Below are 13,171 nucleotides of genomic sequence, written 5' to 3'. Positions count from 1 at the left end.
TAGGTCTCCCCTGCAGAATTGCTTTTCCCCTGCATCGGGAGCAGCGCTGGGCTGTCCAAATCACGGACAAACAGTATCCCACAATTGTTTATGTTTTTGAACCTATTTTGCACAGAGAGGCATTTAAAAAAAAATGTATTGATAGCAATTTTGAATATTATTACACAGGAAAAAAACATTTTTCTTGTAAAACAAAGGGGGACCTAGCAAAAAAAAAGTTTTGGAACCACTGAGGTACGCGCTATTAAACGAGGCTATTTTTAATTTGTGCTGACCGGCGGAACCGGAAGAGAAAACCGCAGGGATTAGTGTGTTTACAACTCCTAGCATCCTGGGTGCATCAACCTGCCATCAGACACATGCAATTTGCATTTGCAAGCTGGTGGGCTTAGCCTATCGTATAACAGCTTCTCTTTTTGCTTTCTTTCCTGGATTGTTGTTTAGGTGGTGGTGGACTCTTGTTGTTCTGGAACCGTCGCAGCGTCGGGCCACCCACCATCTGTAGAAGTGGGACAAGGGAACAGATGGCGCATCCAAGCCGGGCTGCAGGGTTGCTGACGCTGAGCGTTCGTGCAGAACTGGAGATCAGTATCAATCATTAAAATAAAGCACTGCCGCTGTATACAGCACAGTGCGTTTTTCAAGGTTACCAATGCCAATGTGGTTGCGATAGAAGCGAGGGTGGGGGGACTGGAAGCATCGTATGTCGACCAAATTGAGGCGCAACGATCGGGCGACGATTTGACCGCTGGCATCAACTTAATCCCTTCTGACGTGTCTCTGTCTCGGTGAACAATGGTTGACAATCGCTACGCCACAGCTCTGGTCATCGCCTGCGTGCTGAGCATCATAGCCACCGTGTATCTGTCGGTGGCAATCGGAACGCAGCACTGGTACCAGTACAGCAGCCCCACGGTGCGCGGAGAGGCCAACATTTCCGAGTTGCGCTCGCTGTACGAGGAGTTCATAGACGGAGAATTCGATGAGAAAACCTACAGCGACACGTTGTTCCGTCTTAACGGGACTGTGGGCCTCTGGTGGCGGTGTGTGCTTGTTCCTGCCAACGCTCACTGGTACAAAGAGCCAGGTATGTATATGTGCTGACGTCAGTAGCACAGTGTCCTTGTAGCTTTACGTGAAGTTGGATCATTCACGTCTCAGATGGTTTAAACTATACAGAGATGGCTTTTGCTGCTCTCTAATTGAGCATCTGGTCTCAGGCAGGTGTGGTATATTCCCAGGCCTCTCCTCTGTTTTCATCACATCTCTATGCAGAGCATTTTATTTTGTTTCCCACTACACAGACTTAGACAGGAAATCAATTCCAACCCTGTTCCTCCAATTATTCATTATAGGGTCACGTGGGGGGGCTTGACCCTGTGCCAGCTGTCACAGGGCAAGAGGCTGTGTGCATCCCAGACAGGTCTGCCTGTCCCCTGCAGGGCTGACACATACAAAAAAATTATTCATAGCTACAGCCAATTTAAAATCACCAGTTAACCCAACCCCACTAACTGCATGTTTTGGACTGTGGGAGGGAGCTGGCCTATCGGGAGAGAACACACCTAAGCACGGGGAGAACGTGCAAACTCCAAACAGAGTGGATTTTCGCTTTCTGGTGCTAACCACCACACCAACATGCCATTCAATTTTAACCACTGTTGCCAATTAGTTTGATCACTCAGTTTTTTTGATCACCAATTTCTACCTGGGCCTTACGATCACTTTCATTTGTAGGTGAAAAACCAACCGTACAGTAGGTATTTCCTGTCGTGCTTAACGCTATATTTCTTTTCATAATGTGAGAAAGTTTTCTCAGGGCTTTCACATTTCCTTTACATTTTGTGCGCATTTGTACAACCAGTTTCTCCACAGGTAGTACGAAACTCAATGTTTGAAATGAAAATTTAATTCAAATGCACAGTAAATGGAGTATAAACGGGAGCCTGATCTCTTGTAGGTGCCAAGATGGTGCTGGAGTGTCGAGGCTTCACTCTACCTCAACAGTTTACTCCAAAGTACAAAGAACCAGGGAACCACAACAGCGGGGAGGACATGGTGCGCACATGTAAGCTCAGCCACAAGTTTATGCTTTTTAAAATATGCAAAAACCACACTTTAGCTGTGAGAATATTCTATATTAGATTCAGCCTCTTGTCTAAGTAGTGCATTACTTACATCTGATGTTGAGTACTACATTAATCCCAGTCAGGGCAGAATCTTATCTCGCACATCCCTCTGTGTGTGCGCAGATCTGTGGAGGTGCCAGTTTCTGCTGCCGTTGGTGTCTCTGGGTCTAGTGGTGTTGGCAGGTCTGACTGGATTCTGTGCCTGTCTGTGCCGAAGCCTCACACCAACTCTTGGAATAGGAGTGCTTCACATGCTGGCTGGTAGGAGCAATGTTGAAATCCATACATGTTGTCAGACTGTGCAATTAAACATTTTAATAAGGGTTCAGGGATGTAAACTTTTACATCTGAAAGTAACTCTACAAACTTATTTAAATATAGTTCTCTCCATGGTTTGTTATTGCTTTTGTGAGGCATGAAAATCACAATGACATAATCTAGTCAGTGTCCATTTTTTTATGCACAGTCTGTGGTTATAGTGCATGTTGAGTCAATCTCACATTGTCATGACTGGGAACCAAGCAGATCTGTTGGCAAAGTGGACCTATCATGCACATTTTCAGCTTTTATTCTTGGTAACTAAAAGAAACTTGATGAAACATTCAAAATAATCTTTATTTTTCAGTTCAACCACCGTCTGAAACACACTGTTTGCATTAAATTTAACAAGCAGAGTGTTTCAAGCAGTCTGGAGCTCAAGCTTTTAGCTCACAGCGAATACTTTTCCATACGAGAAGAAGGTTTCCATTAATATTATTTCCTAATAGTCGAGCTTTTTCCACATTAACCAATCTAATGTGAAACAAGCAGTGATGCTGCAAAATGATAAATATACTATCTGGACGCTTAGCATTTGACTTATTACGAAGTGAATACCAAACTATAAGCACAAAAATTTCTACCTAAACATAAATTTGAAATCTGATAAGTGATTAAACCCTAACTAAGTGTGTCTGTACGCCATCCAGGTCTCTGCACCTTAGCCACAGTGTGCTGCTACCTGGCGGGGATGGACCTGCTCCACAGGGTGTCGATGCTACCCGACAAAGTGGACGGCTCTCTCGGCTGGTCGCTGTACCTGGTCCTCATTTCTTCACCTCTCCACATGATGGCTGCCGCCCTGCTAGTGTGGGCGGCGCGCAGCCATAGTCAGAACTACTACCGCATGACTGCCTACCGGGTGGCATAAACTGAGATTTAGCTCTGGATCTTAAGCCCTGTTTAGAGTCTGACACCAAGATTCGTTTTCTTAATGAGTTGTGGGGTTTTTTTCCTCTACGTGTTTTTGTCTCTCAAGGATTAAGAATTTTTGCATGTCCTGTACACTAATGACCCTTCTTGCTGCGTTAACAGATTTGATTTTTATCTCCTGGGGGATGGAAATGGTTTGCAAATCAGATTTACCAGAACAATATGTAGTATACGTGTGCTTCAGACTAACTTGAAACGAAGTAGAGAAGCATTAGCAGTGCCCTACTTTCATACAACATAAATTTTATCAAAATCTCCAAAGTGCAGGTCAGTCACATCGGAAAAGTAGATATATTGCGATTTATTTTCATAGTTTAGTTCTTTGGAGGCAGTGATAAGAAGGCATGACCCCGTGAACTGCATACCTGGTATCAGAGTGCCAGATAAATTTAAAAAAAAAATCTTGTTTGGAAGAAAAGTAAAAGCAAGTTCTTAAATGACAGTTTACACAGGTTTCATGTGTACTGACTTCAGTTTTCCTTCCTTCTCATCCCATCTTATCAGATTACAGAGATTTTGTGATATTGCTGTTCTTCCTGTTTGTCATAAGGGCACATGCGTACTGCACATTTTTAAACATCTTTGATCTGTTGAAAATTGAACAGGATTTAATTTTATCTTTTAAAAACGTCACAGTTGTTGTCATAGTTTTCTTCAGTCCAATATAAATCTTCCATTGTAAAAATATAATCAAGTCAACTGACGTATAATGGAAAATATTTTAACTTGCGCAATTTTTGTTGATTTTGTTGATGACGTATTTCGCAAAGGAAGTCAAATTTGTAGGGTTTTTTTAATTTAACCAAAAAAAAGCTGCACACTGACTACTGTTCCTTGATATGTGTGATTTTTATCATTTAAATGGCGATGACAGAAGGCACTTTAGTGATAAGTAAGCACACTTAGTAATAAAAGAAGTACTAGAGTCTGGGAAAAGTGTGTATTTACAGACCTCTGCTGGTGAAATTTTCTAGTCTGCCACACGTGATTGCAGCTGAATGTGATGACGTTCCTGTTCGTTGCACTTGAAGAATGTGGCCACAGGTTTGTTGTATTTACACAATGTTCCCATGACTAGAATTTAATTTACAATTCTGTTTCAAATCCTCTGTTGTTGTTGTTTTTTTACTTAAGTTTATTTATTTATTTATTTATTGTTTATGGTAGTTATTATGTTCAGACTGTGTGTATAATTTGTTTACTACACGATGTATGTATTGCATTGCTTTGTTTGCTTTTTGATCACATCATGTTGTGACTGATTTTTGTAGAAAAAAGTGAAAACCACAGTAGTGCTCATTTACTTTTTTTTTTTTTAGTTGAGCACATACATTCATGAAAGTAATTTTCTTAGTTCATATTTGGGTGTGTTTTGTTGTTTATTTGATCGATGTATGTCCCTCAGCTGACGGATTAATGTGCTGAAAAACAAACAAACTGTTTTAGTCTCATTTCCCTGGTTGGCACTATGAATGTACTTTAAAGGCCATATTATGATAAGCTACAGCATTTCTTTGCACCTAAATTAATTTCAAACATATTCTGACCATTGCTGTAGTAATCAGTAGTGAATTTCTATATTTTTGAAATGTAAATATTAAAATAATTACATTTGGAGAGAAAAAATACCACTATTACCCACAAATTCATGATATCTGTTTGTGAAATATCACTGCTGATAAAGATTTATGAGCTTCATGAATATCTGAAATGATGCACTGTTCGTCTCATTATGAAACACATTGTATTTTACACATTCACCCTTTAAATACTGGAAACTCAATCCCTGAATGCACACTACCATGTGTTGTTTGTGAAAGAGTGCTTAATCCCCCTGTTATGAGCTGCAGCAGTTGATAACTATGTATTTAAATATCGTGTGTGAGTGTGAACAAGCATAACACATGTCACCATTTCAATAAAAAGTTTTGTAAAAACTGAATTCAGTCATCAGTCTCATGTGGTTAACATCTTTTGATGCAAATTCCTGCTCATCAGCTTGTTGCTCCTGCTCTGCCTGCACTCGGATTGCAGGAATCATCACCGTAGCCCAACTGTCGCAGAGTGAGTCACTGAGTACATCCTGGACGCGGCGCCAGCCTCTTGCACGGCTTCCTTTTTTCTTTTATATTTTGACTTTGCTTGTACAGCCAGTTTCTCCTCAGGAAATAGAAAATACACCGAGATTTTAAAAAAACGACAGCAACGTTTGAAATGAATGTAATTCATACAGTAAATGGAGTTTAATGTGCTTAAACACTGAAATAACTGATCTCTTGTAGGTGCCAAGATGGTGCTGGAGTGTCGAAGTTTCACTCTACTTCAACAGTTTACTCCAAAGTACAAAGAACCAGGGAACCACAACAGCGGGGAGGACATGCTGCACATATGTAACTTCAGCTATACTAGTACATTAATTACATGTGATGTTGAATAATTACCCCAGTCTATGCAGAAGTTTGTGACATGCAGAGGAAGGTACTTAAATGCCTCATTTACTAATAATCTCACATCTCCCTCTCTCTGTATGCGCAGACCTATGGAGGTGCCAGTTTCTGAGCAGGTCTGACTGGATTCTGACTTAGAATAGCAGTGGTTCATCTGCTTTCTGGTAAGCGCAATATTCAAATGTCAACAGACTATATTAGTAAACAGTTTACTAAGGCTTCAGGAATGTGACCTAGTACATCTAAAACAATGTTCCCTCTAATTTTTCATGTGTCTGAGCGAACACACAAACTCCCTGAGCGATCCCTTGGACCACTGTGAGCAACAGCAGACGTGTGCACTGTGGTCACGCCAGCATCGAATCCATCCAAGTTACATGGTTTATTAAAATAATCAAATTACAGCATTTACATTTATGTTAGACTACTTTTAATTAAGTGCTTTAGCCCACTTACAATGAAAAAAAATCTTGTTCATGAACTGTGTAGTATGTTAACACTATTGGAAGTAAAAATATCTTGAACTCCAATTTTGAAAACACAACTTTCTTTTTTTTTCTTCCTATAAAGCTGTGACTTGTATTATGAGTTTGTGGTCTGGGAGAGAGTCCTGTAACTCTCTGTCTGCATAATACAGAATATAATGACCTATGTTGGGCAATTAATTATATAGTTGCTTCTTCAAAAAAGTAACTGAGTTTTGCAAACAACGAAGTTTATTTGCAGCTGTTTAACCTAAAAATGCAGCCAAGGCGTTTTTCTAGAATTTACAGAACAATCAGCTGTTCTGCATCAAATCTGATGCCACACAAATTATCTGTGTCACTCCAAAAAATACTTTCTGTCCACTATGAGATGAAGGAGAACAACAGCCTGATACCTGCAGGCCTGACAACAGGAGATGTATCACTCCTGTAACACCTGTAACATTCAGCAGTCACCTCAATGTTCTGACACACACAACAAAACTATTGACTACACTGCACACTAACTACACAAGATTTGCGCTAAACGTCGCAAGTCACAAGTCTCTCACATCTCTAAACACTCCTAAACTTCCCCCCAACCAAAGTAATTTTTTGATTTTGGTTTGGTTTGGTTTTACGTGGCCTATCAACACAATTTAAAAACTGGGATTAAGTCCACACTTTTTCCGTCAATTGTTCCGTCTGTCCTGCTCACATCTTCCATGGTTGTTCATGTTGTCATTAATGTGGCTTCACTCCACATCAGCCACGCTGCTTTGCTAGCTAAAACACCGGTGTCGGCACATAAGGACGCTGTCATAGCCTGTCAGCGACGTTGATTAGCTGCGAATGTGACTCGCATTATTGGCTGGACTATGGAATAAGGTGGCATCATTCTAATCCCATACGGGAGCAGCCAGTCACTGACTAACACTGCAAAACAGAATTGTTAACGTATTTATTTTAATTTCAGTTCAGGTTAGATTTCATTTCTGTGCGCAGAGACCATGCCGCATGCGCAATTGCGCACGCGCAGCTTAGAGGGAACATTGATCTAAAATTAGGTTATTTATGTAAATGTAATTTCAGTTTGACAAATACTTTCAAAGTAATTATAACATTGCAAATTATAATTATATTTTGCTTTATACCTTTTTTTGGGGGCAAACAAAATACCCAGCCTATTTTATGTCACAGTGAATTATAGATTTGCCATGCTAACCGTGGCAGCTAACAATATCAATAGTCAAATGTCCATAGCTCCACAGAGTATGGTTCAGTCTGTTGATTTGTTTTACTTTTTAAAACAAAATGTCAAAAGGTCTGAAAACTATAATGACATAGCATGGTCACAGTGTCCATCTTTTATATACAGTTTGTGGTTGTACAGCATGTCACGATAGACGGGGAACAGAGCAGAGCCATTTTGAAAGTGGACCTATTGTACACATTTCAGCTTGTAGTAGCCATCTGTAAAAGAATATCTTGGCATGATTCACAGTTGAAACTAATCCTTATTTATTTAGTTCATCCACTTTCAGCTACTGGGCACACCCCGAGTATAACAAAAACGCACATGCTTTTTGTCAGCTGGGCCAGTTGTTTCGTAATGGGTTTTTTTTTACGTAGCTTCTTTGGAACAGACTGAAAGAATTTGGCCTCGGGAAGAACAAAAGAACAAAGGCAGTGACACTGATTACTGTCATTGCAGTATGTTCCCATGATTTCAGGGGAACATACTTTGCATACATTTCCGTAATTGTTTCACTCAAGTTATATTTACTCATTTAGAATTTATGCTAGTTTTTAGGTTCAGATTGTGGTATAATTTTACCCAGTGTACTTTTTTTGATCATATTTATCATCTTGTCACGGATTTTGTAGAAAAGGAGGCAAATACAGTAGTGCTCATTCACTAATTTGTTTTGCTGACCGCTTACATTCAAAAAGTAATTTTCTTGTGAATTGGTTTTTAATCTGGTGTTTATGTTGTTTATTTGATCTATATATGTTCCTCAGTTGACTTATTAATTTCAAGGAACCTGAAACAGTACAGTGACTGTACTTTAAAGGTCATGTTATTACAAGCTTCTTTGCACTTCATTTTGAACATATCCTGATCATCGCTGTAGTAATCGGTAGTGAATTTCTATTTTTTTAATTTAAATATTTAAAATAATTAAATTGCCTATGAATTCGTGCCATCTGTTTTTACACATTCAATTCTTACTAGAAACTTAATTCTTGAATGCACAGTGGCATGTCTGTGAAAGATAACGCATGCCATCATTTCAATGAAAGCTTTTGTAAAAATTTAATTCAGCCATCACTCTCGTGTTGGAAACGTCTTCACTCCTCTTCTTCTGATGCAAATCCCTGCTCATTAGCTTGTTGCTCCTGCTCCGTCTGCACCCGGATTGCAGGAATCGTGATGCGCCTCTTTCTTGCCAGGGAGAGAGCGATGCCCTTCTCGTAGTAAGCGCATTCGTTGATGAAGAAAGGATAGAGAGGTTCAGTGCCTTTATACCTCACTGTTTCTCCTGAGAACGTCTGGAACAGGGGGTCTTCAGGGTGGAGCAGGCAGAAGTCTCGGTCCTGTGAGGACAAGCAGATGGTTTAGGTGCTGAGCAACACCTGTCGGATTTAACAGGATTAACCATAAATACATAAAAGTGCCATAACAAAGCTCCAGTGGCTTAAAGTGCAATATCATTAAGTGATGCTAGGTGCTTATTTTTAAATGCAAATAAAAAATCATATGTCATATGTCAGGAGCTAAATTTAAGAAGTGCAGAACAGTTTAAAAATACAATATTCCAGACTGATAGTTATGCAACCATCCTATTCTCAGTAAACATCTCTACCAAAGCCTCCTCAGGTTGGTTGTGTTGACAAATTTAACGAAACTCCCAGACATTTCCAGCACATTTTTATTTTTACTTCAGCTTTTTTCTTATTTCAGTTTTCACTAAAGTTTCCTCAGTTGACTAAAGCTTAAAGCAGTTTAATCTATGTCGTCCACATTACACATTTCCCTTAAAAACCACAGTGTAAAGTATAATGGATAAAGACATTTATTTATTGCGTCTGCCTGTACAGCTGCTTCTGACATTTAGCAGTGTTAATCTTAAATAAATTGAACTGACTTGTTGTTTTTTTACTATCGAGGTTGGCATTGACCCAGTCAGCCTGCCTTTTAGCCACATGAATTAACTTAAAGGTGTTAATTTTTAATCCGGTCACCTTTGGCCATCCTTTTCCGTTTGGATTCCAAATAGGTGAAACAAAGATTTCAACTTAACACAAACCCTTGACAGGTATCATCTCTGGGACAAAGCTCCTTTAATAAAAAAGGCCTCACCTTGTGTTGTAATTGTTTATACTTTACAGTAAAAGAAAACGCACACTGACTGAATGAATCACTTCTGGACAGCATGTGTGGCGACAGGCTAAATATAAAACTTGATTCATTCTTGCACAAACAGCTTTTGAGTTCAGACTGTGATTATTTTTCTTGGGACAAAGGGCCTTTCTTCTTCTTCTTTGTTTGTGTTTTGTACATGTCTCGTACTTTATTGTTATAAAGTTTGTTTCTGATGTCATGTGCGCCTCTTCATACTTTACAGCCTCCCTGGTTATGTCTAACTTACATAATTGCTTGGCAGTAATTCAGTGTTTTGTTCCGAGGAGTTTTTTGCTTTTAAGTGAAGGTATCTCAGGCCGTACCTGGAGACAAGGATGAATGGCTGCTGTGATATTGCGGGTCTCGCTGTCTCTCGGGTAGTCGATGTGTTTAACCATGGTGAACACGTCCACAAATCCTCCCTCAAACACATTACCTGGTAATAAACAGAGAAGGTGGTTGAAACCAACTGAGAGCCTCAAAGATGCATTGTTTCAGCTCAGCCCGTAATATGTCTATAAAAATGTACCTGAGTTAAAGAGGCGGACCCAGTCAAGCATGTGCTGGACACCCACTTTCATTGCTGTATAGATGTTTGACCTCACCACGCCGTGAGGCTGAGGGCCGATCTCCATGGCTGCAGATCAAGGATTTAAATTGAGAGTTATCACGCACTAATGCCACTTTTGACTAGACTAGATTTATAAAAGCTGTAAAAACTTACCAAAGCCATGTTTTCCCAGTGAATCAAGGGAATAGGACTCTTTGTTGGACACATCAAAATGTAGGAATCTCATTGGTGTATCTGGCATCTCCCTCTAAAAAAACTCAAATTTTAGCTCACAAACATGCAGGGCGCAAAGATTTCACTAAACTAAGAAGCTGGTTTACTCACTTGCAGGTGTCTAAATATGTGCAGGCAGATCCAGTCACAGTCAGAGTATCCGATGAAGCACAGGCCCATGTTGGCAGTGGTGTTGTGGAGGTCGCAGACCAGATCCACTGCCTCCGGACTGCCCTTGGGTCCTAGCAGGGCGTTCAGCTCTCGGGACCTGATGATCTCATAGGGGGCCATGTCTGAGAAGGGACCACTGCGGGATAAAGAAAAATACAAAATAGCAGCACGCTCTTTGATTTTACAACTGACACCATGAGTGTTATCTCTGATTGTTGCCTTACTTGAGGGTGGCGTGGGTAAAGCAGCGGTTCAGATCAGTGTCTACGTATCGGCGACAATGCTGCATTGCCCGCGGGTTTGACAGCACCAGCAGCACCAACGCAGGCTTCGAGTCCTCCTCTTGCTCTTTCTTCATAACTTCTCTCTGCAGTTTCAGCAGCTCTCGCACCAAATACACACCGGACAGCTCATTGCCATGGGTACCTCCACACACGGCGACCCGGGGCAACCTTGGCAAAGGCACCATCTGGTCTACCTCCATCTGACTGAGAGCTGAGAGACTTTCCTGACTTATTGAACACTGTAAAGGGACAATTCCAGCTTAAAGGCACTGTACTGTAAATCAGCACTGAGATGCAAGACTCTTAAGGAGAAGCTTGATGTAAATCAGGGTGAACTGCCAGCTCAATATTCACAAATTATAGATGAATGAACGACAAGGAATAACACTGTACATTTTACCCAGTCTACCCCTCGCTGTTACCTTTCTCTTCCCTCTCCCCCTGCCGTTTACCCTCTTCCACCCTCTCCCAGGCTTTCATGCATTTTCACTGATTCAGCATTCCCATCCCTCCCTCTGTTCAGGCAGTTGCTGCCTGTTATACAAACTCTCACCGTTTCTCAACCACCTCCTGTCCACTGCACTGCACTGTACCACACTGTGTGGTAGGAAAGGGTGTGTCCCGAGTGTGATGGAGTGTGTCGGTCGCTTCCTGTAGTCACAGCATCAGTCAGGTTAGATGAGCTGAAAAGCCCCTCCCCAGCTTTCCCCGTATTCCCTGTTTCTCTTTGCCCCGTGTATAGGATGGTAGGTTCCAGTCTGCCTTTCAAAAAAAAAAAAACTGGCTAAAAATAAATCTGCTGGCATGACACAGCAAAGAGAGGTGCCTGTGATGTGTACAATAGAAGAAGCAACTCCTTTGGAAGCAAGCAGGAGATTTAAAGGGAACACACAGGGAGGCGGACTATTTATAGACAAGTACATATAAGAAGTCAAATAGATTTTCTATTATCGTCAGGTGACTTTTCAAATACATATTTTCTGTATTTCTTTCTATTTTGTAATAGTTTTTACTAATTGTAAAAGTAGCTCAATCAGAACTGCGCTTCAAAGTGTTTCGATCAATCAAATGGGAAGGGACAGATAATTGTCACGCTATAAATGTAATGGATAAATTTAAAGAAAAGACCTTTTGTTGGTGAAAGGTGATGAAAAGTGTAAGAAGTGTACATGAAAACTCCAAAAGCAGGAAAAGCCCCACAGGAGGCTTGTTTTTACCCCCTCTCACCAGCGCTACTATGAAAATATACCAGTTTTGTTAAGTGGTTCATTTAGTTTATTTTCTCAGAGGGCATTTAAAGTCCAGTAACACACATCCATTCTGAGGCAGGAAACGCCATCCTGTGGCTCATTTTGTGGTGAGTAGCACCCTCTAGTGGACAAACTATATAGCAGGATGCCTGTACAAAGCACAATTTTTCCATTCAAACATGATATTTATCAGATAATATACTCAGTGTTGACCTGTGAAATACACTAATCTGCTCCTATGACTTTAATTTTGAACCTTTACGTGTAATTTGCGTTGCCATTGTGTAGTATACATTGTGACTGAAATCCAGACTTTGAGCTTTAATTCAAGGGGTTTAGCAAAGTTTTCTTGTTTAGGAATTACAGCCTTACATATAAAACACAAAACGTTATATAGTAACCTGGTCAACCGACTGGCCAGCGATTTCATGGCCCAATGAAGTCTATTCCTGTATTATTTCTTTACAAATTAAACACATAAAAGATTTGGAGCTAAGTCCAAGTATTGAACTAGTGCTGGGTAGCTGTTCACTGGAACTTTAAATACACTGAACAAAAATATAAACGCAACACTTTTGTTACTGCTCCCATTCCCCATGGGATGGACGTAGAGACCTAAAATTCATTCCAGATACACAATATAACCATCCCTCCCAAACAGTGGTCACAAATCAGTCCAAATGTGTGGTAGTGGGCACATCTGCTATATTGAGATAATCCATCCCACCTCACAGGTGTGCCACATCAGGATGCTGATCTGACATCATGAGTAGCGCACAGGTGTACCTCAGACTGCCCACAACAAAAGGCCACCCTGGAATGTGCAGTTTTGTCTCACAGCAAAATGCCACAGATGCCACAAGCAATGAGGGAGCGTGCAATTGGCATGCTGACAGCAGGAATGTCAACCAGATCTGTCGCCCGTGCATTGAATGTTCATTTCTCAACCATAAGTCGTCTCCACAGGCGTTTCAGAGAATATGGC

General features: G+C 40.7%; 2 protein-coding genes across 2 annotated transcripts; one reads left to right on the top strand and one right to left on the bottom strand.

Moving 5' to 3' along the window:
* The first annotated feature begins 276 nt into the window (after positions 1–276).
* On the top strand, positions 277–4,819 carry cldnd1a (claudin domain containing 1a). The gene is made up of 5 exons (XM_004571213.3): positions 277–335; positions 445–1,087; positions 1,961–2,068; positions 2,253–2,390; positions 3,098–4,819. Exons 2-5 carry the CDS (start codon positions 796–798, stop codon positions 3,316–3,318), a joined length of 759 nt encoding a protein of 252 aa, XP_004571270.1. The 5' UTR covers positions 277–335; positions 445–795; the 3' UTR covers positions 3,319–4,819.
* A 919-nt stretch (positions 4,820–5,738) lies between these two features.
* On the bottom strand, positions 5,739–11,660 carry LOC101464677 (N-acyl-aromatic-L-amino acid amidohydrolase (carboxylate-forming) B-like). The gene is made up of 7 exons (XM_004571211.2): positions 11,490–11,660; positions 10,877–11,175; positions 10,593–10,788; positions 10,422–10,515; positions 10,227–10,334; positions 10,021–10,133; positions 5,739–8,889 (listed from the first exon to the last, which is right to left on the bottom strand). Exons 2-7 carry the CDS (start codon positions 11,134–11,136, stop codon positions 8,644–8,646), a joined length of 1,017 nt encoding a protein of 338 aa, XP_004571268.1. The 5' UTR covers positions 11,137–11,175; positions 11,490–11,660; the 3' UTR covers positions 5,739–8,643.
* Between the last annotated feature and the right edge of the window lie 1,511 nt (positions 11,661–13,171).

Source organism: Maylandia zebra, linkage group LG3 (genome assembly GCF_041146795.1).
Source record: "Maylandia zebra isolate NMK-2024a linkage group LG3, Mzebra_GT3a, whole genome shotgun sequence".
Taxonomy (NCBI): domain Eukaryota; kingdom Metazoa; phylum Chordata; class Actinopteri; order Cichliformes; family Cichlidae; genus Maylandia; species Maylandia zebra.
This window is presented reverse-complemented; position numbering and strand designations above follow the sequence as displayed.

Coding starts and splice junctions, on each gene's coding strand:
- cldnd1a (XM_004571213.3), top strand. CDS start 796: ATGGTTGACAATCGCTACGCCACAGCTCTGGTCATCGCCTGCGTGCTG. Junction 1,088..1,960: donor TCACTGGTACAAAGAGCCAG/GTATGTATATGT, acceptor GATCTCTTGTAG/GTGCCAAGATGGTGCTGGAG. Junction 2,391..3,097: donor AGTGCTTCACATGCTGGCTG/GTAGGAGCAATG, acceptor TACGCCATCCAG/GTCTCTGCACCTTAGCCACA.
- LOC101464677 (XM_004571211.2), bottom strand. CDS start 11,136: ATGGAGGTAGACCAGATGGTGCCTTTGCCAAGGTTGCCCCGGGTCGCC. Junction 10,516..10,592: donor ACATATTTAGACACCTGCAA/GTGAGTAAACCA, acceptor GAGTTTTTTTAG/AGGGAGATGCCAGATACACC. Junction 8,890..10,020: donor CCATTCATCCTTGTCTCCAG/GTACGGCCTGAG, acceptor TTGTCCTCACAG/GACCGAGACTTCTGCCTGCT.